Raw genomic sequence first — 27017 nt, 5'->3', positions numbered from 1 at the left:
ACTTTCTTTAGACTTTTCTCATTATTTACAATCCTGTGTTTCCACCTGCTCAATGGATATATGCTTTGGAAAATTTAATATTTCTGGAAGATTTAGCATTTTAAGCTAAAATTTAAGGTTCTATCTGGAACAACCATATAACCTATCCCACCAAAAATTGTTCAGCTTCATTCATAACGAATGGTATCATCATCCAAGCCACCTAAGCCAGAAATTCTAGCATGATGCTAAGCTTCTCCTTCCGTCTAATCCTCTCTACTCTTTGCCAATGGGTGGTCAAAACAGACCTCTTAAATATCTCTCCCATTCATCCTAGAGTAAATTCTTTGCTCAGACTTTGAACACCTCTTATTTAGACTGAAAAATAGTCTCATAATTTTATCCCTGCTTTCGGCTTCTTTTCTTCAGGATAATATGTAAATTTAAAATAGATCATAATAATCCATTATTTATAGCCCTTGCAGTGTTTCTCTATTGCCCCAGAATATAAAACTGCAAAGCCCTAAGTGTGCATAAATACAAAAGACCTTCCACATGGCTTCTGATGCTTCCTCAGCTTCATCTCCCATCACATCCCTTACTTCACAAAAGTTTTCTCGAAACCGCTATTCATTTCATGCCATTTCATTTGCATAACATAGTATCCCCTCTGATAAAATATAATAGTGATAATTCCTCCTAGCATACTTATTCCTGAGGACTTTCCACCTGTATAGCATTCTCCCCTGAGACTTGATCCTGCCCGTGTTCCCTCAACTACATTAGTAACATTGTTCACCTAGTAGACAATACAATAAGTGAATGAAGGCACCACAGAATAAAACCAGAAAGTGAGGTGAGGATATGGAATACTATAGGACAAATCCCTTATTTAAAGTGCCAGGAACCTTTCCTCTCTATCTCATAGCAGGGACATTGTATGTTCTTTCAACTATGTCTATATTTTGCAAATAGTACGTACCCAGTATCTGTGGGTAGAAAACATAAATAAATGAATACATTAATTTTGCATTGAATGATTTACTTTTTTCTGCTGAATGAACATTGGTCACATTGACAAGTCAGTGATTCTCCAAGTAAAAGACCATCAGCATTATTTTTCAACATGCTTGAAATGCATGTCCTTTGCCCCATACCAAAACACTTGATTCAGAAACACAGATATTCAACAATCTGTGTTTTAACAAATATTTCAAGTCATTCTGAGACCCAGGAAATTTGAAAGCCACAGTCAAAGTTAATTAACAATGAGATAAAAACCATAAAAATGAATTTTAAGTAAAGCTAATTTTAAGTAAAACACAAAATAAGCTCAAATTTCTATAGTATCTTATTCTGACAGTAATTTTCAGAAATAAACTTTTGCAATTTAATCTTATTAAGGTACTGTAAAGGATATATTGTTATCTTTGAAAAGATTAAAATCATACTTTACTAATCAAAGAGAATCCTACTCTTTTTCTTACTAAAATTAAAGTTTGAATTATTCTAAAAGCATCCACTGAAGCTAAGTTGATGCTTACAAAATATAGCCAATAATTTAGACAATTATCTAGCTAATTTAAGCTACTAAAAACATATTCATATGTTATGGACTCGCTCTGGATAATTAACACATAAAATATACATTTGTATCGACAGCTGCATTACTCTCCCAAATTTATATCTGTTTTCAGACCCCAAGCTAACGAACAAAGAAATTTTCTGTAGAACTCAAGCTCATTTATAAAAGGGTTTCTCAGTATTTTTACTATTCTCCTTTGGAGCTGAAAGTCATTCTTTAATTCAAAGATGAAGAACGGCAGTAACAGAATGTCCCATTCAGCAAGCACTACTATACAATCAATCCATTATTCAGAAGAATTTAATTAAAGGTTTTAAAATGTAACTAATTGTGTACTATTATCATGTATTTGGAAGTCTCCTCATTCTGAAAATTAAATTTGATATAGAAAAAGGAAACATGTCATGGTTGCCAAAAGAAATCTGGGAAAAGTTCAGTCATAGATGTAATCAAATTCATGTCATATTTCCACCTAGTATTTGGACAATATGTATTTCTCAGGTCAAGAAAATTGCTAGTAAAAATTATGCATTATTCCTCCATTAACAATGGATGTAAGTGAATGCCCAGATCATCATACACATTCCAGAGAGGCCCCCATGTGACTATCATTTGGAAGGTTTTGTAACCTAGCAATACCAAAATCCAGGACAGTTCCTATTCAAACAGCATTTGAGAAACTGGTGTCTGTCCCATTTGTGTTTGGAACATTCCATTAAGAGAGTCCTTATTGATGTGGTGATGGCATGTTCATCAAAGATCAATCTAGGTTACAGTATTATCACTTTTGCCAGATTTGAATGCACTCTTTAAACTTGACATTTGGAAAAGGAAGAAATCTATCAGAGAGAAACTAAATTACAGTATAGGTAAATCATGAATAGATTTATTAAGCAGTTATTTTACACATTAGAAACGAATTAAGTGTATATAATACTAGTGTGTTTGCTCTAATTTCCAGCTTCTCTTAACAGAAGATTTTAACCTTGAGTGGCTTAAAGCACCCATGACCGTGTCCTCTCTTCTCCCTTATTCCAATGTATAGTTTCTGCCTCTTTGCTCTCGTGATTACCTGGCCAGTCTGGAAGCAATGGCTCTCAGATAACATCAGCATTTTTGGACCTGTTTGCAGACATGCATTGGTATTGGTGGCCACTACATCTTCTCATGCCTCGCTGCTGCACTGACTTCCCCGACCTCTGCCTCTGCCTGGGGACTCACATTACTTCAAGATTCCAGTTTGGTCCTACACTCACTGTAATTTTGTAAAAACATGCGCTTTTTTTTTCCTAGTATGTTTCACAGAATTCTTAGTTTCCCAAGGCATTCACTGATCACTTCTGCTCCTTTGAGGAGCATTATATTTAGCTTCAGGTCCACTAGATCATACCCTCATCACAAGATCTGTTCATCACTAGCACCAAAACTGCACTGGCTGTGCTGGTGAGATCCTCACCCTGAGATCCAGGGTAACCACTTTATCAGTACTGAGTTATTTTTCCCAGTTTAGCTGCTAAGTCCTTTCAAAATGTTCTGGATTGTTCTAGCAGCCCATAAGCATTATATACCTCTTAAATATTTAGCAATAAGAAAGAGTCATCTCCTTTCAGGGTGCGTCTATAAAAATTTTCTCCCCAAAATGAAAAAAGTAGACATATCAATCAACTTCCCTATATCTCCCATCAAATTTGATCTTTTATTCTCTTTGACTCTAGGATTAAAATCACATTGCTTTCCACATCCAGGATTATCTGGCTGAAAAACAAATTCCCACTTATTTTTAGGCTTCCAATTCAAGTGTCAGATATATGAGTATCCTAACTTTAGAAAGATGTGCTAATATTATTTCATGCATCTTTATTTGTGTCATAATAACTGACTGGAATTAATTCATGTGATGACTTCTTCAGACCAGAAGATGCCCCTCTCTCCCTTTCTGTACTGGACACTATGGTATAAGTCCAGACCCCTTCGTTTTGACTGGGACAACCTAGCTGCTTAGAGCACTGACTGCATCTGGTACCCAGCTCTGCCCCTCACTAGGAATTGTAATCAAAGGCAGGGAAGGACCTCATCCAGGGTTATGACCTCTACCATGGGGTGACTATCACCAGTGACTGACTGATGCAGAGATACAAAGGCCAGATACCTTGACTTCATTTAGCAGACTGATTGTGGGACCAAATTGGAATCTTGAAATAATAGGAGTCTTAGGGCAGTAGATGGAGGTCATGGGGAAGTTATTGCTGTAGCAAGGCATGAGAACAATCACTGTAGAGGCAGCAACCCTAAAGTGTTCTCCCAGCTCCACAGCTCCCAGGAGGCTTGGCTGAAGCTTCAGTTTAACTTCTGCTTCCAATCCTGCCTTCCTTAGAGATACGTCTCCTGAGAATACTCCCCGTTAAATCTTTTGTACTATTTGCAGGGATTTAATCTTAGATACTCTCCCACCACCACAAATCCTCCATGAGGGGCAAGACCTCTGCTTATGGACTTTACAGCATCCCTAAATCCACTTCACTCCACACTCATGGACACTCCTTCCTGGCCCTATTAGTCTCTGGTTGGCATGACTAATTGCATTTAAGATTCTCTCCACTTTGCAGTCCATAATTCAATTAAGTAAATTAATTAAGCAAGAATCAAATCATTTTAATTTATATTTTAATGGATTTCATAGAAAAATTATTAGATAAGCGCAATTCTAAAATTTTGTGGAAATAATGAGAAATTGAAGCAAGGATATGATTGAGAACTAACAGTTAAGTTATATCATGAGGAATTTCAATGATTAAAAATAGATGGCGACTTTTACAGAATTATTTGTTCTTCCCCCCAAAAGATATTGTTTTTAGTATCCTATGTGTTAGCAAATATACACCGTCTTCAATAAAAATAATGTGTTCAAACAAAATTTTCATCATATAAGTAGTTTCTCAGTACTTTTTATTTTTCTGAGAATGTGTAAATCTCTGAAAGCCTTATTATGTTTTTTTTTTAATTTCACATTTATTGGGCATTTTATGAGAGACTAAATATTATCTACTTTAATTATTCAAGTATGAAAATAAATATAATAAAATCTGAATAGTTACAGTATTATTTTCATTGTTAGGATTCATAAGAATAGTACACTTATCTACGTTTTGTATTTCATGCCTGAAAGTGTTAGCACTGAGCAAATTTCTCAATGTGCATTTTTTCTGGATGAACTACTGTTAGACAACTAAATCTGAAATGCAATATAACATGGTCATATTAACCTAGTGATGCAGAAAAGACCATCTGTACCACCTTGGATATGCCTGCACTATAAGAGCAAACTAAAAGCCTTGTGTGGTCATTAATTTAAGAAAGCCAGTGAACTATTTTTAAAGGAGGAGGGTAATGTAACTGATGAAGAATGAATAAAACTAGGCACTGACCTTCAATGTATTGTAATAAGCTTGCAAAATTGATTTGTAAACTACTTTATAACTCAATTTCATATTCATTAAAAACTAATCAAATGACTTTGATGTAGTTCATTGATTTTTAACTTGACAATTTACCTGATCATATAAAAGTTGCTGGTGGAAATATGTAAGAATGCTTGCAAAACAATTATTGCCATGCACTGATATTTAATCTTATTTGTGCAGACTGGGTACTCTCATCTTTATTAGTCAAGATTCTTATGTAGAATGTACTTGGGGTTTGTCTTTGCATAGTGTCATGTCTTTTATCAAAGAGATAATTCTTATTTCAATTATATTAAAAACTTTTAACTCCTAGACCAAGAATGAAAGGTTGTAATAGCAAATTAGGCTGCTAAATTCTAAAATGTTTTGTAACATGTACTTTATATAAACTTTGCTAGATGATGAGGAGCATGACACTTGTATATACTAGAATCAGAATGGTAGCAATCAATAACCTCTGTAAAATGGTGAAATGTGTAGGTAAGACCATCCACTGACAATAAAAGTTGTTTCAGGTATATATGGCATGGCATTTAGTTCACCCCCCCCATAAACTGTCGAGTTATACTTAATTATTTTAGTTAATATGAGTCAATACAGTTCTGGGAGGTTAAGATTAATTAGGAGTGCAAGAGAAATTAAATATTCTAGTTTTCTATAGTCAAAATTGAGCATATTCTCAGTTAAGTTTAGAACCTGTTTATGGAAATCCATCCATCATACCATAATCAGACTCTCAATAAGGACTAGACTCAATAGTGAGCAAAACAGACAGGTGCCCTTCCCTGAGGAGGCCTCTACTCCATTTGCTGGAGTAATGTGTAATTATTATCTGTGGTGAAAAACATAAAGTGGTATTAATATGGTTCCTTAAGAAAATAACTGTGGTGCACAATCCCCAAAAAGAAGGAAATCTGGAGTCTGATAGACACACAGGCCTCCAGAGGAATTAAAAAGTCCTCATGGATGGATTCCAGATAGTAAGGAGGATAGCTAAAGCTTCAGGGTGGAGGAATTTTGTCTTCATTTCCAAAGCAAGACATTGGGACAGAAGTGAGGATTAGGCAATAGTGTACATGATCAGCTGTGAAGTTTTTAAAAGGCATAAAATATTATTTTAAGGATGGATAGTAAGGTAAATATGAACATATTAAAAGTGGATTATCACCCTATTACAAGAAATGCGGTGAATCATTATAGTAGCTTAGAGCCAGGGAAGAGTAGTAGAAGTAAGAAAAATGGAAACATTCAGAAGATATTCAGAAGATGAACAATGAACACAATTAAGGGATTGATTGATACAATTGGATGTAAGTAATGAGTATGAGATAGAACAATTTCTATAATGACCCTCAAGTCTAAGTCTGATTCATCTGGATGGATGTAATGCCATTCAATGAAAAAAGGCTAGGTGTGGAGGGATAGATTACAAGATCAGAATTTGCTATTAGATTTTGAGATGTTTTTATGATTTCTAAGTAGAAATGTTGGTGACACCATTAGATATGCAAGTTAGAAACTCATAGTTCAGACAAGACTAGAGATATAAATTTGTGAGTCATTCAATTAAAGAGAACTGAAAATATATGTGTAGGTGAGACCATCAACTGAAATTAATAAACTCAAAATGTAGAAAATTTCATGAGTTTTCATAAGTGTTTTTCCATGTCTTAGAGCCATCTGCAATGCACTTAAAAGTCCATAGTAAATTATTAAAGAATGATACCGTGATATTTTAAGAATATGAAAAGATGGAAATCCTGTAGACCAAAAATATAAGATAAATAATCAGAAAAGCAACATATAATTATAAATCCATAGGGTGATGTGGACCCAGAATACTTTCCCTAAAACTACAAATTTTACTTATTGTCATTTTTTTTACAAATAATATTAGAGAAGATTTGAATTACAAATTATTCTTTGGATGCTTTCTTTTAACTTCTGTTTTCTTTCAGGGGTGGAAGTTTTATTGCTTTATTTTTTTAATTTATAAGAGAATGCTTGATTGTTATAATGAACAGTAGAGATATATAAGGAGAATGCAAACATTGTAACCTCCTTTCAAATCCACCCACTGAGCTAATTAGCAGTAAAAGTTTGGAATCATTTCTTCCACATCTTTCTCTGCTGCCATGCAACTTATATGAGCAATTATAGGTTTTTACTGTATTTTTGTTTATGAATAATAATATCATAAACATACTGATTCAAAACTCTCTTTTTAACAGTATATTTGAACAACTTTTCAATCAAAACATGTATATATATATATGTGTGTGTGTGTGTGTATATATATATATATATATATATACATATACACACTATATATAATGTATATATAGTGTGTGTATATACATAATATGTACATTTTTAAGAATGTCATTAAGATTCCTAAGCATAAAAAATTCCATGATTTATTCACATATTTTCATAATGGACTTCAGATTGTTTTTATTTTTTATGCCTTTATAATATGCTATATATGAGTTACTGAGATGAAAAGCATGTATTTTTTTCACCTTAATTATTGTCAGATCACTCTTCCAGAGTGTGAAGGTTGCAATCCCACTAACAAAGAATCAGAATGAGCAACCAGTAATCTTTGCCATCACTGGATGTTATGCTCATTTTTTTTTCATTTACTGCCAAACCGAAGGGTGGAAAAAATTATATCCTCTTGTTTAAATTTGCGCACTTTACTATGTCTTTGTTAAAATTACATTTCATCGTTGAATGCTTTATTGTTATATATTTATGAACTAATTTAAAATTTTTGATATCCATCCTTTAATGTTGGTATTTTGTTGCCCTTCTCTATATTCCATTCTTAGATATGTTTGACATTTCATGTCATACTCTTAAATTTCAGGATTATCAGTGAAAAGAAAAGAAAGCAGAAAAAAATTCTTATTATTTCAGTACATCTCTTTTGGAAACCAAAAGTCTTTCCAGAATTCAAGATGGAATGAGGAAACTCTGTGACACAGATGACCCCTTTACCACTCGAATCAACCTAAAATATTATTCAACATAAACCTTCAAGACATATAAGATTGACTCCTCACTCCCTCACCTTTCCTTCCCTATAGCTCCCATTGGTAACTTCCAAACACACACTATACTCATCCCTGTCCTTGTCCCTTCTCATATGATGCCCTCCTCTTTCCTCTCCTATATGAGCTGAGAATGTACAACAAAATGTGTTAGTAAACTTTTTCATCGTTAGGACCAAAAGACCTGTCAAGAACAATTTTAGAGGAGGAAAAGTTTATTTGGTGGCTCACGGTTTCAGAGGTCTCAGTCCACAGATGGCTGACTCCATCCCTGTGGGCCTGAGATAAGGAACAATATCATGGCAGAAGTGTGTGGTAGAGGAAAGCAGCTAGTACCATGGCACCAAGAAGCAGAGATAGAGCTCTGCTTACCAGAGACAAAATATAAACACAAAAGGCAGACATCCCCTGTCCCCCGCCAGCCCTAGGGTTACCTCTTCCATATATACCCTAACTGCCTACATTTCCCACCCAGATAATCTCTAACACTGGATTAATTCACTGATTGGGTTACGGCTGTCATAACCAAATCATTTCACACTAAACCTTGCATTATCCCACACGTGAGCTTTTGGGGGGTACTTTATATCTAAATCATAACAACATATTTTTAATTTATTAAAGCTGAAAATGTCTCCTGTCATCTAAATAATACTTTCCTAACACTGGAGTTTATTTTATCTAAGAAACATAATGAACACATTTTTCTGTTTTCTTACTACCTGTAAGATAATTCATATTGTTTTCAGAGAAGTTTTCTCATAATATCCCTTATTCCAACTGTAGCTGACCCTAATGAAGTATTGATTAATATTTTTTTACTTAATGTTTGAATATGAATTGACAGTGTTAGTTTTTGTTTAAAGCTATATTCATTTTCTTACAACAATGCTCTTTCCTGTCTCCCTTTGTAGGGAAACTTTTTGGGTTCAAGTTCCCTGCTCTGAGAGTTCTCACTTACAGAAAGCAATCCTTACCACAAGAAGATCCTGATGTGGTAGTAATTGACTCATCTAAACACAGTGATGATTCCGTAGCCATGAAGCACTTTAAGTCTCCTACAAAAGAAAGCTGCAGCCCCTCTGAAGCAGATGATACAAAAGCTTTGATACAGCCCAGCAAATGTTCTCCCTTGGTGAATATATCTGGACCTCTTGACCATTCCTCTCCCAAAAGGCAATGGGACAGACTCTACCCTGACATGCTGCAGTCAAGTTCCCAACTGACCCACTCCAGATCAAGAGAAAGCCTCTGTAGCATACGGAGGGCATCTTCAGTACATGACATAGAAGGATTCAGTGTCCACCCCAAGAACATATTTAGAGACCGACATGCCAGTGAAGGTATGTCAAATTTTTTTACACATGGAATTACGTTAATGAGTAAAGAAAGATTATTTCCTAATTAATTTTTATTTCAACATTAAACCTCTGCCTTGGAAGAAAAAAAATGTGATTAAAGGCTACTAAACATGTGGGTCTATTATTCAGCATTGTTTTCACGTCTTTTTTGAACTCTAGTGAATAATTCAGTTTCTTCTGACTTCTTCATCAATGTTTCTGAAATAGTATGATAACCATTATCTGCCTACTTCATGGAGTATTAATTAATTAATGTTTAATATAAAGCATACTTAGATGATGAACACTATCAGCTCAAGCATAATTAATTTTGCCACATGTAGCAAATGGTAATGCCCTGGGAAGGAAGAGAAGGGTGCCGTGTTACTGGCCTACTCTTTCCAAAAGGAGGGCTATGAAAATGTGAAATATTGACAGAGATAAAGTACAAGTAGGAGACAGGAGAAAAGGTAGGGGATAAAACCCACCCACCAATGAACTTGAAAAGCAAAATCAGAATTGATGAATTCCTCCCTGGCCTCTCTGTGTTCACATTCTTATATGACCCACAGGTGAAAATAAGGCTGCTTGAAAAGCAACCACAGAAACAAGCCATGGTTAGCACGATCATGGGTCACATTGTGTTTTGAGTGCTTTCTATGCCTGAGACAATATAAGTGCAGACAAACATTGACTATCATTTAATTCTAACCTTATAAATTAAGAACTAGTTTTAAGCCCAATTATATAGATGAGAAAACTAGGCTTGGATGTCTTAATAGATAGCTAGCCCAAGATTACAGTTAGTGTCAGAGCCTGGCTTCAAACCCAGGATCCCTGTCTCAAGAGTCCACAGTCAAATCCATGCAATGTTTTAAACCCCTCCCTCTCTTCTGCTCCCTGAGGGAGTTACTGAACTCTCCCTAGGAGTCTGAGAGTCCTGAATGCTTCAGTCCCACTTTTCTGACTCTCAGAGCTGTTTTTTCTGGAGAGGCTGATGCCCTTCAGCTGATTCACATTCCTTCATTGCCCTCATCACCATGCTGTTTGCCCTTTGTCTCAGTGAAGCTGAAATCTGATCCTGAGGCTCCTTAGAACACAGGACTAGGCACTTCACAAAATGGCCACAGTTACCTGTTCAAGTCTCGGTTTTATCCTCAGCAAACTGCCTCACCTCCTGTCTAATCTATTCTAAGCCAGTGCCAAGATCACTTGCCAGTTCCCAAAACACATAACAAAATTTTCCCCCTTACTTTCCTCTGCCTGAAATGTTATTACCCTCTTTACCCCTCACACTCCTGCTCAGCTGCCAGCATCCACTTCCCCTTCCCAAACCAGAAGCATTTAATGACTTTACAGCTGAGTGTTCAAAGCAATATTTACATATATTATAACATTTATTACATTCTTTATTTATTATGTATTATATACCTGTCATTGTTGGTAGGCATTCAAAGAAATAATTGTGTCGCTATGAGCTGCCCACGCACAGGCGCTTAGGGTATTTAGCTCTGCAGTCCTAGTATCCACACAATGGTCTACTTCTTGACAGGTGTTCAATAAGTGTGTGTTTGATATTAAGAGGACCATGCTCATGAATTATGTTTGAAAATCTCACCCATCAGGAAATAATGCATTATTTGCTTGCCAAAACTCTAAATTTAAACCAGAGTCTTAGGATTGAATCATGTGGTGGATCTTTATCTAAAGGGCACAGTGAAGTACAAAAGGCAGAAAAGTTGAAAGAAAATGAGTTGTCAGGAAAGAATTCAAAGAGATAAATCAATATCTCAGAAACAGAAATAGCAGTTTGCTATAAGACAGATTTGAAAAAATACATACTTCAGAAGAGCAATTAGTACACCCTTTTTAATCTCTTGTACAAAGAAGGTCAAAAGGAAAATAAAATCAAAGACAGCTCCCAACCTGGGTAATCATGTAAGGAACTACACCTTCTGGTGATGTTGGGCTCAACATTTCCTAACAGAACGAAACCTCTATAATTTGATCCTTGAACAAGAGACTTTAGGACTGAATAACGACCATAAGTTCCATATGATAATTCAAACCACCAATAAATCTTTTAATTATTCCAGCTAGTTTGATCATTTTTAGCAATCATACATTTTAAGAGACTGACCATCCAGAAATTCTCAGGAAAGTACCCAAATTATAGGATGAACCATTCAAAAAAACCCAAAAACAATAAATTTTAAAATTAAACTGATACATTACATAATCATCCTACAGACTTTGACAGTGGCTCTCTGTAGCTTAGGTGGTATTTCATAACTTAATTTTATTGTTTTCAGTTTATGTGGTCTCTTTTTAGAACACAGTTGCTGGCACAATTACAGGAAAGGATGACTTAATATTTTTGCTTTGCTCAGAACAGGTACTATGAATGGACACTTAATATTATGATCATTCTCAATTTTCCTCCCCCATCCAAGTTAGGCTATTTTCAGAAACTGTATCACTTTCTTCCAGATGCTATAGTCAACGTGTGACTATAGATCGATAAATTTAGAGGGTATTTTGTACTTCAGCTTTAGAGCAATTTTAGCTACAAAATCACTGGTGGGCATAGAAGAAATTACATTTCCTACATCTACATCTTTTTATATTTTCGAAACTGAGACATTGAAAAGGGTAGGTGAAAATCTTTAAAACTGATTTTACTTTATGAATCCATCAAATTGGTTAGCAGATTAAATCCAACATAAACCAGACTTTGAATGCAGTTATTGTCTCATTCAGACAGAAAAATCCCACCCCCTATAGGCTATTTTTATGGAACTTTAAATACTTTGTAAATATAACAGTGCATAATATTTTCCATAATCCTCTTATTTATTCAATACCTTTGAACTGTGTCTCTCAAACCATTCATGGTAAAGGACCAGAATATGTTTTTCTAATAAATCACAGAGTAATCCATTTATAAATTTAATAAAAATGTACTACCAGAAAAAGAAAATTGTAAAAATACACATACAAAACATAAGTTTCAGTTTGTTTATAATTAGATTCAGAATACACGAAATTAGTCTGTTGAACTGTTAGAAAAGGCTCTAACTACTCTAATTTCTGCACTTACATTATACCTTGGAGAAATAGCAAGCGGATCTCAGTGAAAGTCCAGAAACATCTCACTTTGTTTTGGAATGCCAAAGCTGCATTAACAATATAATCTAAATTTTACTTGCTTTCTTGAAATTTGGAATTTTTATTTGTAATTTCTAGGTTTGGTGAGTACAAACATAAATTTTAATTACATGAAGGCAGTTGTTATTTACTCATTTTTTATCACCCATCTTCTCATGGAGAAATTATTTCTGTGTAATCAATATTTCTTACAACCTCCCTGTTCACTTTTCATGACTCCCTCACAGAAGGAAGAGAGTTGTCCTCAATGGCAACATTCTATTTGTATATCTCTGTAAAAGGCAATATCTACTCCAGCAATTCAGTATGCCACACTATGGGAATTACTTTAAATGTAAGATTTGACACAATTATTATATATCTCAAGATTTTAAATGTGCACAGTTGGTCAGGCAAGATGACCCACATCTGTAATCCCAGCAACTCTGGAGGCTGAGGGAGGAGGATCACAAATTTAAGATCAATTTCAGCAACTTTAGTGAGACCCCCATCTTAAAATTTTAAAATTAAAAGGTCTGAGGATGTAGCTTGGCTATAAAGGACCCTGAGTTCTATCCAGTACCAAAAACAAAAATGAAAAAAGGAAAGTTTTTATATGTGCACAGTGATAGTATCGATGTCAACCAAATGTTAAACAGATGTTTAAAATCTTGGATATATTTGAATGGTTTGAAAATACTTCATTGTTTTTTAACTTTAGTGTTTGAAAACTCTTGATACATGTTTTGTAAACAGACAATATGTAACATTTTACTTTCAATTTGAAAATACATCTAAAATAAGACTTTAACTCAGCCCACTTTACACAAATTTTCTAAATATTCTAGATACCACACTGAAGTGTGACAATACAGATAAAAAACATTCCCTTTATCCAGACAAATCTTACTGAAATTTTTCCCATTAGTTTTACATAAGAATGACTCTTTAATTGTTTTTGCTATTTTAAAACAAACATTAAAGAACATTGGGGAGTAGGTAGTTAATAATTTATTAAAATAAACTGTTGTATTGCAAACATTTTTTCTTATCAACATACTGGGTTAAGTATAGAAAAAAATTAGTTAACGTGCACAATATCGTGTAATCTTTTTCTGAATATATTGTAAGTAATGGTCAAAGAAATAACCAAATTGGCTTTTGACAACACTGACAGTTATCACAACTTCAGGTAGCTGTGGGTATCTTCCCCAAACTGTCATAATTATAAAATACGTACCTTGGAATGCATTTAAATTCAGATAAATATTTCATGTATTTCAGCAGACTGTCTGTTATGGCAAATAGTTTTGGTGTATGGTTGGATAATAGGCAATGTTAATTTCAATTAATGCTACATTTTCAATCTTTACCTCCTGTTTTCACTGACAGTTTTTACAAAGGTTATCCAGTGTGTATAACATAATTTTAGTCGTTTTTTTATATCTCTCTCTTTTTTGTGTCCTTATATGCTTAAAACAGACAATGGTCGCAATGTCAAAGGTAACGTACGCACCCAAGTCTCACCATCTGATGCTTAAATGGCCCTTTTATTCGGCATGTCAACTTGCCTGCTGTATGCCCTGTTCAGTGCCACATCTTCATGCTGCCCTTAGCTAGCCCAGGTGCCTGGTGGAGACATCATGGCTTGATTTGCTGGAGACATTGTTACTTTCTCAGCTGTGTCATTAAAGTGATTATGAATGCCTTTTTTTCTGCAAAAAGTGTAACCCTAGGTTGACAATGAACACTTCATAAATATTTAAATCATTCGGAAATAAACAAATACCAAGCTAAATATATTCTAGTATAAAAGAAGCACATAAGCCTATTTCAGGGAAAAAAAATAGTACAAGATTAAATAAAATGAACAAAGTGCTATATGACAGCATCACTTCACTTGTTCCTCTTTTGTTTCCTTAAAACTAGTTTCACGTTCCTGGATGGCAGGGGGTATGGTTTTAAGCTTCCTGTAGTAGTATACTGTACATGCATGAAAATCATTTTCTATTTTTCTACATTATATTTTAATCATTTTAATTGTGTACTCTATTAGTCTGAAATCACTAGCATGACCTACAGCCACCATTCAGTTATGTCTAATTGGGCAACACTCTGGATAATTTTGAATTTGGCTAAAAATTTGAAATTCTCTTCTGTTTTCTCCAATGTTGCAATAGATACAAGAACCAAAAAACATGATAATCGTGATATTCTCATCAAATTGAAAACTCTTTTGGCTTAGTCTTTTTACCTAGGCCATGCATGCTGCTGTGGGTGTGCAAATGGTGACAGTGACTCATTTTGTGCATGTGTGTTGCATGAAAACGTCTCCACCAGTAACCCTCATAACCTGGAATTCCCTGTTTTGGCTTCTTCTGTATGTCACTGATACTCTGACCACTGTGCAGTTTTGCATATTGATTTCTCAATTGTTTTGCTAATAAATTCAGAGTTGGTGATGATTAAGAATTAATAGCGCTAGAGATCAAAGATGTTTTCTGGTTAGCAGATCAGGACAATGTGAAAGTAAGGAAAATTATGATAAACTTTCCCCCTAGCTTCAAACTTTATAAGCATTTCAACAAGTGTCTATGCAGATGAACTCCAATAGTGGGATGGGATTTCATCTACATGATTATTCTGTCCTTGGCCTGTCCACTGGGATTTCTAAAAGGGAGCCAATTAGTGTCAACTGTAGGTGGTAGGTTTGGTTGACATCATTCAGAATGTAACAGGATATGGACAGCTCTTATCACCTTGTTCATGTGAAGTATGATTTAATATTTAAGGATTAGCAATAAATTAGTAACCGTAATTTTCTAGTGATATTTAAAAATATAGTGGGAATTGAACCTATTATAGAAAATTGGGTAACATATCTTTCAAACTGATGTTTAACCTAATTGTCAAACTGTAGTCACCTTATTTTAGTTTCATTTACTAATACATTTGATCAACTCTTTTTATTTTTTAATTTTTCAAAAATTTTTTGCCGTGTAGGGGATGGAATTGAAAGCCTTGCCATACTGGGCAAGTGCTCTGCCACTTGCCCAGGGAGCTACACCCCCTACCCATTTAATCAACCATCTATCCTCAGACATTTCTCTCTTTTATAAACAAACATCTAAATAAATATGTTCTTTTTATTTTTTAACATAGATTTCAGATGACACAGCAATTGTACAACATAAAGCATGTAGTAGAATGGCCAAAGTCAATCTGGGATTAAGAATCAGTAATACTTTGTAGAAAGCTTTAACATGCTCATATTTTTAAATTTAAACACTGTAATTTAAGAAAGTTTAATAAAGGTTTAATGTCAATATACACTTCATAGTTTTCATTGTTTTATTCATGCTACTCATTTAGAAAACTATTAAATAAAGTTTAGGTATGTTTGTCTTTTAAGGTTTTCAAGAACAATTAATATATTAATTACATACATGATAATATACTACGTACATTTTTTAAAAAAAATGGCTTTACTTCTAAGCTGGATTTAAATAAAATATTAAAAAATAAAAGACACACAGTTCTATATTGTTTTGTGTACAAAATGCACAGTGACAATTAATGATTTTAATACCTAATTCAATCAAAATTGTTTCTTTACAAGATAAAATAAATAATTTAGAAATGCATTTGGAAGATCTTTAAGTTTTTTTGGTTTATTCCCTTTAGATGAATAAATTACTCTGCACAAGTGGTATGGGTGTCTTTATCTCCAGAGGAAGCCATTCTTTAACTTTCTGGAGAAGTCTGCTTTAGTTACTACTGCACAAAGAGATAGACTAAATTCTCCTTCCTTCAAGTGTACTTTCTTTCCCTTAATCTATCCCCAGTGAACAGAGATATTATCTAACTACTAGTAGTCAAAATAATACCACACTATAAAGATAGAAAATTGGTTTTCACTCTTTTCTTCTAAAACTAAATAATTTCCATTTAACCTTCTTTCTTAGGACCTGTTTCCTTTAATAAATTCCCTTAGCACTCTGACTTCTTAAAAATACACTCCAGAGCTCTTTTTAGATAGTATAAAGTAGAAAAGCTATTTCAAATAAATTGTATAACCCGTGTATGTATATACACATGTCGTATTTTTAACTATTTCTCTAATATGTGAAGGGTGTCAAATTTTACCTCAATCACTCATAAACTTATTTCACCTCAAACTGAGTGGTTTCTATTTCTGTTCTGTTTTCCAAATCATCTATGATAAAAGTTATTCCACTTACTGAACTTAAACAATGTCACTGATAAAATTTTATCCATTTCTTCTACCTCCTTATTAGCTCAAGTAACCCTGCATTTTTCTAACATTAGTATTTTCAGTTTCGAACTTGTCTCTGAATCTGTCAAGACAGAAACAAATCTACTCCCAAGATTTGTTGTTGCTTTTATCTCCATTCTAGCCATGAAACCCATCAGACTCATAAAAGAAAGAAATTGATAGAATGCAACTTGTTTCTCAGAAGCTACATTTGCCATTACCCAGAATCTTGGGACCTTCTAAGGATTTGATAACTGATTTTTGGTGATTACAGTTTTCTTTTGTAAATTATGTCGGGCAATTGAACCGAAATTTTAAATATCTAATGATTATTTCTTATTTATCTAAGTTTTAAACTTGTTGCCTTATGCCTATCAGCAATGTTCTTCTATAATGCTTTATTATGAAATGCTGTGTTTGCACTTTCTTTAATGTTAAGACACTTCGCAATCTGAGTTTTGTTAATCGTTAGCGAAATAAACTCAATGTCCTGAGAAATATTGTACAAAGACTTGTTGATTTAAAAACAAGTTTAAGCTGGGCATGGTGATGCGTACCTAAAGTTTCAGCTACACTTAGGAATATAAGACTTGGCAACATAGCAAGATCCCTTTTCAAAAATAAATTTTAAAATAATATTAATCTTTTTATTTTTCTTCTCTCTTGTTCTATTTGACCCTCAAGGACAAAATAACATTATATATAGTATATGTCAGATATGTAATTTATATCTAAAATATGTCTATAAAACTATATTCTTACTTATTTTTCTAGTATTATCTAAAAAAATAATATATTCTCCTTCAGTATTTCATAATTCATGATAAATTTAAATAGCCTCATCAGGTAAATTTGATATATTTTCAATCTAAAAATCTTCTCAGCTATTGCTTTAGCCCCTAGCTTGATCTTAGGGTATAGGTATTTCTTTGCTGCTGAACACTGTCCTACTTATTTTTAATCAAACATTTGTAACTTATTAAAACTTGACCCACTACTTGGTCATGATTTTCCACTTTATCCTAATATACTGAAAAGGTAAATCTGGCCATGCATCTTGCAGATGACCCACACAGAACATGAACTTCTCCTGTACACTTCTGAATTTCATATTCCTTTAGATTAAATCTATGATTCCCCTCTAATTCTGGCCATTTGTTTTCTTTAATTCATTGACTTTGTTTTTCAGGCTATTCTTCTTTCTTTCATTAGCATCCTAAATCCCATCTGTTCACTCAGTGAGGCTGCTTTTCACCTTTAAATCCTCACCATGGCCTCTCTGAATGTAGACCTAGGAGGTAGGAAACTTTGTATTCTGATTTCTAGTCCTTGATTCTCATACCCTTTTGGACTATTATTCTATCAGCTTAGATGTAGGACTGGTGAAATAAAGATATTGTTAATTCCTACCTTAAGTGTTGGAAATGTTTTTTTTTTCGTTGGATTTTAGATAGAGTTTACGAGAATGGAAGCCAATGCTATTCATCTTGCAGACTCTAAAATACTTCTACATTTAAGCACCTGATTCAAAGACATAGAATGAAACAAAATGACTTTTTGTTATTTAGGATGAAATAAATTGCAAATGTCTTATCTAAGTAGCATGCATATTTTATTCAAAGTATAGGCTGAATTCCTTACATTTATCAATTTAAAAGAAAATTTAGATTAAGTCTAAGAGCTTAAAGAAAAACAGAATAACCGTTTAGAACATTTTCAACCAGTGAATAAGCTAAAATAGTGATTGCAATAGAGTTATAAATTCTGAGTACGACCTTATATCAGAGTTTCTCAACTGTATCAGAACTGATGTCTCATTGATTCACCAAATGTTTTGTTATCTTCAAATGTTTTGTTTATTTTACTGTCCTAGGATGAAATTCAGAGAAAATTTAACCATTTCTGAAAGATCAACATGTTTCCATAACTGTAATATAAAGGAGAAATAAGAGAAAGGCAGTTTATAATCAAATGATATCTATTTCAGTATGATAGGGTTCAAATATAACCATGCTAGAGACAATAGTACAATAATCATAGACATTAAAATGCCTTTAAAAACACTAAGTATGTGAAAAAAACATTCCACTTAATTGCTGGATAAAATGATAGAGCAGGAAAATGGTTGGATAGCAAAATAAAAAGTCTTATTAGAGTAAGTGATAATAGGTTAGATGTACATATAAATTTTGTAAGTGGGTAGTAATGGAAATAATAATAATATGCCAAGACAAATGGGAGAAATTATGAAGTATGGTGTTCTCACAAGTGAGATGGTCCTTACTTTTAAGCACAAAGTCAAAATGATTCTGTGTGCGATAAAATGCAATAACAAAAAAATTGCACAAAAGCAGACAACAACAGTCACTAATATGGCATTATGTAAAAATGTGAATATGTAACAGATGTGATTCTGCAATCTGTATTTGGGGTGAAAAATGGGAGTTCAAAACACAATTTGAGTCAAATGTATGAAAGATGATATATCATGAGCTATGTAATGCTTTAAATAATCAATTTAAAAAAAGAAAGAAAGAACACGAGGTGTTAGGGCATATATTTATCTTCATATTTTAAAAATTTGCAAATTATATTATTTATTAGTAATGAGAAATAGAAGATGAACTGGAAAAAGAAATGACCTTTCAGCCATTATAGAGTAGTTGTGTCAGATCTTCAGGGAATTATTAGAATGAGATTGAAAACTAACATGTAACTCCAGGACAAATAAATAATCTCAAAGTGTTTATTTTTTTAGCCAAAAAAAATCACACATCATTTCACATGTACAGAGAAAAATAATAATGAAGAATATTTTGAAAGAAATTTTGTTTATGGTATGATTTCTATAATTATCTGCAAATATAATACTTGAACCCAACACTGACAAAAGGAGACTCAAATCTCTTAGTTTACATGTTTTTATGCATCAAGTACAAACACAGACTGTAACATGAACTCAGAAATTTTCATCACCCAAATGGCACACACAATGCATCACTAAAATAACTTTCCAAAATAGCCAACAACTTTTAATAAAGTTGTTAACAAAATGATGTATAATATTTTCTCTTCCCGTTAGTGTAGCTCTGAAAATTTTAATGTTTAGAAAGGCCATGTAAAAAATAAATTGTTCTATTTTGATTAAACTGGTTCAAGGCTCAGTTCATTATCAACAGATTTTAATCAACACAGATGTCCTTAAACATGCGAGGCAATTTTTTTCAAGGTGAGAGAATTGTGATATTTAAATTCTTCCATCATTGTGACAATCAAAAAAATGCCCTAACAAATGCCCCCTTGGGTGAAGTACTGCTATAGTTGAGACCATTTGGTTATGAGTGTAATCAATTTAGAGTTTATTACAACTGATCACAGGACAATCAAAGTACACCAATGGTGTCTTTCCGGTTATTATCATCATAGATGGTCTCTGCTTTACCCAGAAGAGCTCTGAAGACAATTTGCTACAGATATACAACATAAATAAGAACTGGGTAGAAAAAAAGAATTGAAAGATGGATTTAAAGGATTTTAACAAAATTTAGCTATATCCCTGAGCTCACCATCTCTAGTCCCTTGTCTGTATCCCTGTGCATAGTGAAGTTACTTTATAAGGAGGGAAAATATAGCATTAGAGTTAAGAAAAAGGAAATGTTTAAGAAGTTTGAAGTTCTGGTTTATTTTTCACATTTTAAATGTTAAGACATGTGTCTATAAATGTAGAAATAAAATCCTCCCAACAGGAAAACACTATCTGGAATATATTACAGTAAAATATGAGTGGGAGAGGAAGATACTTCTACAAGGACCTGGAGAGACCTATCTAAAAATGAACCAATTTGGTGCCACTTTGTGATACATTGCTATCCTATGCTATAAATAGGAGCAAGAGTATCTGCATACAAATCAGCAAAATTGAGGCAATAAATACCCAAGGAGCTCAATGACACTTTTTAACTAATGGACTTGAATAATTTCATGGGAAACAGAGAAAGTGAATTGCACTGCAGCTCAAGAAATACAATATTTGTTAAATACTGGAACATTTTAAAAATTTACCTCAAACTTTCATAATAATAAATAATCATAAACTTTTATAAAGAAATATAGTGATTTTTTTCCCCACAGTAACATGAATATACTAATTGGTATTCTTAACATTATATTTGACATGAGTTGATTGATTATTGGAATCAAAAATATAAAGTCTATATATCTGATTTTAAAGTGTTTCTTCCTTGATGTTTAAAGTATGTTTTAATTCCTAAAATGTGTATATTTAATTCTGAACAGGAGAAATGATAACATAAAGCAAAATACATCCACTAGGAAACTCATCCATGCCATTTGTATGTTTTAACCACTCTCTGAGGCAGAAAGATACTGTCTAACACTAATGGTCTCAGGATTTTTATAAAATTCTTCCTGATAAAAATTTTAAGAGCTAGATAATGGTATTAGTAATACCCATCGCACAAGAATCAGTTTCCTGATTCTTCATAAGCAACAGACAATAGATTCATCTCAAAAGATGTAGCTGGTCAATCTAGTCACCTTCAATAAGGGAACCAGGAATCTTGGCACATTGTCAAGAATATGAGAAGTAACCAGGAACTACCCACATATATTCTGTTACATAGCTATTGTCACTTCTATTGTAAATTATATTTGCCAGAGCACTCTTCCTGTATGGTTTTTATAGTTGCTTTTCTTTTTTCTTAGAAAGCATTCAGTCTTAATTCTAAATGAAAGAAAAAAATGAAAAGAAAAGAAAGGTCTAATAGTCCCACCCAGGAATCTGTACACACACTCACATACACAATCGAGTGCACACACTCACATACACAGATCTCATATTCTCTCTCTCTCTCTCTCTCTCTCTCTCTCTCTCACACACACACACACACACACACACACACAGGGAACTTCTCAGCTTCATCTGGGTTTAACTCTTCTAGACTTTGTGGATCATTTCAAAAAGTAGCAGAAGCATATGCAAAACCCAGTTGGCTTGTCCCTTCTCAGTGACACATAGAATGGAGTAACCCAAATTGGTGTAGGATAAAAAACTCATTAATAAATTTCAAGGCCAACATGATTTTAACCATAGGCACACTCATGCTTGAGTAATCAATCCCCAGACTATAAAACAAAATTTATTAGAAACATTGAAGGTATAATTTGGCCAGTCACAGGGAGAAGAGTTTTTGCTCTTATTACAGCCCTTAATGAAAGAATCCAGTTAACAGCTCAAGCTGCCTTTTGCTGTCTGGATGCACATCTAGGACTCTGTCTTAGCTTCCCTCATTCACATGTTGCCCCCTGTACAGAAGGTGACCCTAAGCCCTGTCTTCAGGTATCAACTGACTGTACTTAGTCACAATTGAATCAGGATCACTTTGGTCATGGGTCATTAACAGGGCATTTAGGACCATTTCTTTTTTTCTCTTCCTTCTAATATTATTTTTTTTAAATGCTTTCCAATTTTTTAGGGCCTTTTAATCATATCAAGTCAAGCCTCCTGGGGTCCACGTCGGATTCAAACCTCAACAAATACAGCACCATTAACAAGATTCCACAGCTCACTCTGAATTTTTCAGATGTCAAAACTGAAAAAAAGAATACATCCCCTCCTTCTTCAGATAAAACTATTATTGCACCCAAGGTTAAAGATCGAACACACAATGTGACAGAGAAAGTTACCCAGGTAGGACGCGATTTTACTGTCAATTTCAACTATTTTTGAGGTTATTTTCTGCACCATAAAACATATTCTTTTTCTTTTGAATGATTATCACAAAGGTAAGACATTTATATGTACTCCTATTTGTCTTGAGATGTTGGTGACCCTATAATGTAACAGATAAATGAAGCTGTATACTGTGATTTTTATGTATTACTAGATGAAGCAGAACTGGGCAACTGGTATTGTTTCTGTGTTATAGAGGTTGTTAGCCTGCTATTCATCATGTTTGAACATTTATTGTTTTGCTGCCAAGTCTCATGTTATTAAAGAATTTTTAAAAATACAATGGATGTGTCTCTTGAGGCTTTAGAGGACTAATTGGGATTCACTCTTAGCTATGGTCTCTTTTTTAGATCAACTGTACCAGATAAAGTCAGCTCTAAGTCACTTGACTTAGGGAAATAGCTGTCTGAGATGATGAAAAGTCAGAGTGAAACAATACTTTTGTACAGGAACAATGTTTTACTGTTTTCTAATAAATATTGCCACTTGAGCTAGAGTACAATGTAATATCTAGATGAGGTCCTACTTCAAATAATAGATATAAATATGATTTGTACTTACTATATCAAAATACCAACCTAAGCAGCACATAGCTTTTGCTTACAATGCACTTACATTGTTAGGAATTCATGACTCTAAAATTTGTCAAGTAAGCAATTTTTATACAAACAAGTTACTTATTGTATTTGTTTAGTAAGTCTTTGTATAAACTGTCCACAATATATAGGTAAACTTGACCCCAATCTCCATCCCACGTATTGAGGAGTTTGAACTAATAAATTGTTCCTGTTATTTTAATCACTACATATGTTATAGTGCTGTCTGCACCTAACCTTATGTGTGAGCTGAAGTAGCTATGAAAGGCAATGAAGCAGTTATGAACAGATGTGAGCAATCTATATTTATTTGAAATGAGAAATCACATGTACCATTTGTGAGCACGTCCCTAGTACATATTTCCATGATTGTGTAGTAATGAGGTGCTCTACTCTTATAATTTCACCTTTCTTAACTTATAGGTAAAATAGTTACAGTAGTTTTGAATAAAAAGACTACCATTGTGCAAATTGTATTTACACCATTTCTATAACTTTGAATCTTACTCATGATAGTTTTTCCCTTAAAAATATTTTACAGACTTGAGAAGAGATAGAAAAATGATTGGAAATATTAGGGTCAGGACTCGGCAAGTGGCCTTAACGAGTAAAGTTGACAGAGTAGCACAGATGGTACTCGGTATGGTGAGAACTCCTGAGTACAGGGCTCTCTAAAGCAAAGGAGCTGCCACTCATCTCCAGCCCACTGTGGCCAGGCAGCAATATTTGACCAATGAATGTTTCCAAATCTTCCAATTTAAAGAAGACGCTGGAAATCTAGAAATTAAAATACACTTTTCATTCACAGAAGTTGTCATATTAATTTTTAAAATGCATTTGTATTCTTTATAGAACAAACAAAACACCAACCGTGATGTCAGCAATGCTCTCATGAGTTGCTCCACCACAGGCCCCTGTTTTGCCACACCCAGCAGATCAACTGTGCTAGGAGAGCAATGCTCATGTGGATCAGAGAAGGCACCTTCTTAGGGGCTTTCTCATCCTGGTATAACAGGAAACAGGTATAGAGATAGCCACAATGAAATGCATGGTAATAAAGAGTGTAGGATCACAGGTTTGAGAGGAAGTAACTGTGCTTTAAGGAGAGACTTTTCAGAGGAGAAAACAAAGTGGGCTTGAATATTTATGCCGGATCAAGAAAGTTATTTATCAAACTGGCTAGTAAGTGATGTTTGAGAGCATAAATCAGAATCAAACAGGCATGTATTATAATTCTGGCTTAGTCACTTATTGTGTACCACAGGGACAAGAGTAACACTGAAGCAATCTGAAGGACTGACAAAACTTATTTCTCATGGTTGATATAGGACTTAAATAGAATACTATGTGGAATGTTTCATCATGGTGCTAAGTACATAACAAGCAACATTCATCACTATTATTTTTTACTGTATGAATCTTCTTACTAGCCTTATAATCTCTGAAGAGTAACCTTTATCTCTGCATCCTCAGGGGCCCATAGGATACCTGGCAAAGTGGAGTTCATCAAATTTTACAGAAGAAAGGAAGGAAGGGAGGAAGGGAGGAAGGGAGGGAAGGAAGGAGGGAGGAAGGAAGAAGTTAACCAAAGGAAGGGATTTCATAGAGAAAAAAATAACAAGAACAAAGTTATAGAAACAACTTCCTGGGCCAGTGAAAGGAGAGAATGGGAACTTTCCATTCTAGATGATTCTTTACTACCTTCTTACATAAGTACCTTGGTAAAATGCAAAATCCTTCATCAAAAGCTTGATGCTCTTTTAAGGTCTCACGCTTCATATTTCAAAATCCCTATAGTTTATATATTTAGCTCCATAATAATATTTATTTAAATATCTTTATTTAAATATCTTTATTACAGTAGACTAAATGATTGTGTTCCCCCTGCCCCAAATCCATATGTTGAAACCTAATCCTAGGTGTGACAGTGTTCTGAGATGGGATCAATGGGAGGCTTTAGGTCATGAAGGTGGAACTTCATAGTTGGTGTTAGTACCTTGGCAAAAGAACTGCCTGGGCCCCCTACTGACATGTAAGGCACAATGAAAACGTGGTCATCTACAAACAATATAACAAACCCTTACCAGGTGCCAAATCTACCAGTGACTTGATCTTGGACTCCACCGCCTCAGAACTGGGAAAAATAGATTCATGTTGTTTGTTAGCTACTCCGTTGATGGTATTTTATTACAGCAACCCAAACAGACTAACACTACTCACCACCAAGTGGATAGAAGGCCCATTGAAAGGCTCCATAGTCTTCCTGTAATTGCCCACACTTCTCCCAAGTACTGGAGTACACCCCTCCTACTCTCCCAGTACCTCAAATTGTAGATGGATAATACAAGCAAAGGCTTTTAAAGGGTGTTGGAAGATTAGAATTGCATTGTGTTTATGAAGGATATTTTTTTTTGTTACAACATGAAAATTTGGTTAATGGAAGAAAATTCTAGAGGCAAGTAGGATAATTTACATGGTCTTAGTAAAAAAATATGATGAGGGTCTAGATAAAAGTAAGATAAGAAACTGAAAAAAAAGTTAGGAACATTCTATATAATTTTCAAAGCCCTCTTAGCTCTTAACCACAAGCCTTTCAATTTTCCATGTGCCACACGAAAGGAGGTAATGATCAAGTATTGAGAAAGTTTTTCTGCAGGCATAACCTCTAGAAATTTCATTTAAGTATTGAAAACAGAACTATCCTATGCTTCTTTCTCTTTTAGTGTTTTTGAAATTTTCTATTTATAACTATCTTTGGAATTTCCATATTCACTCCATATAACATCACTTAAACCTCTATTACTAAAAATAACTTCTTAGTAAAACAAAATTTAGGGAGATTCTCCTCCAGAAATTCTCAACATATTTGCTGTAGTCAATCAGGAATGTTTTCTTATCAAATGTTCTTATTTATTTTGTTCCCTTGATAGATTTGTATGGTAATACTTTCTACAAAAGTTGTCAAGCTTTTATTCATGATCATTCAATGTGAATTTTAAACACTCCCTCAGTGCACAAACAATAGACCAGACATCAAGAGAAAAAGGCATACATGAAAAGAAAAATTAATCTCTGCTCGTGTGTTCCATCACACTGTTTGGATTTTTCTCTCTATTACACATTGCATCAGAATCAACCAATTATTTTGTTGCCTCCTGGGTTAGATCTCCTTCATAGCAGGGACCATATTGTTATTCATTCATTCAGCCATTCATTCATGCATTAATTTATCCACTCTATAAGCCTGTATTAAGAACCAATATGTACAATGCTAGGTGTTGAAAATTCAGAGATAAAAAACAATTTTCTGCCTCAAAGAAGAGAGGGAAACAGTTGGGTAGATTACATAGGTTTTATGATGCAGTGTGAAATGTTATGCTACAAGTAAATGGGACAGGGTGCCGGGGATGGAAATTTTCCCTATCTTATAAACTTGGCAGTGGTGGAGGAATATAAACTTGTAGATGCATTTTGAAACTTGAAATTTCCAAGATCAGGTATAAGAATCTAGAGTAGGGCATACTTAGGCAGGGGTCTATAGGATGAGGCATGAAGTGTTTGTATTACTAGTGCCTAGTTAAATACATGACACACCGTAGGAATTTTTAAAATTCAGACATAAACTACTGAGGGTATTGGATAGAATTACCAAGAGTAAATCTGCAATCCCAAATCTCCAAAGCAAATTCCGTCTTCTAAATTATTCCCCTAGGCATGGTTCCATTTCTTGCTGCTAGTTTGTGTCTATAGACCTTTTTCATTGGCTATTCTTACAGGCTGAACTTCTGAAATACACCATCCTGTACTTCATCTGACCTTCTCTAC

At 34.0% G+C, this 27017-nt stretch overlaps 1 protein-coding gene across 2 annotated transcripts in view; it reads left to right on the top strand.

Moving 5' to 3' along the window:
• Positions 1–27017, top strand: part of KCNH7 (potassium voltage-gated channel subfamily H member 7) — a gene marked incomplete at both ends in the record, with an annotated part of 466478 nt that overhangs the window by 328567 nt on the left and 110894 nt on the right. For both annotated transcript variants that reach the window (XM_081261820.1, XM_081261819.1), the window contains 3 exons: positions 8996–9424; positions 14051–14071; positions 22340–22554. In XM_081261820.1, coding sequence (XP_081117946.1) covers positions 8996–9424; positions 14051–14071; positions 22340–22554 — 665 coding nt within the window. The remainder of the gene's footprint in view (positions 1–8995; positions 9425–14050; positions 14072–22339; positions 22555–27017) is intronic.

This window comes from Spermophilus citellus, assembly GCF_964194105.1.
Source record: "Spermophilus citellus genome assembly, chromosome: 11".
Lineage (NCBI taxonomy): Eukaryota > Metazoa > Chordata > Mammalia > Rodentia > Sciuridae > Spermophilus > Spermophilus citellus.
This window is presented reverse-complemented; position numbering and strand designations above follow the sequence as displayed.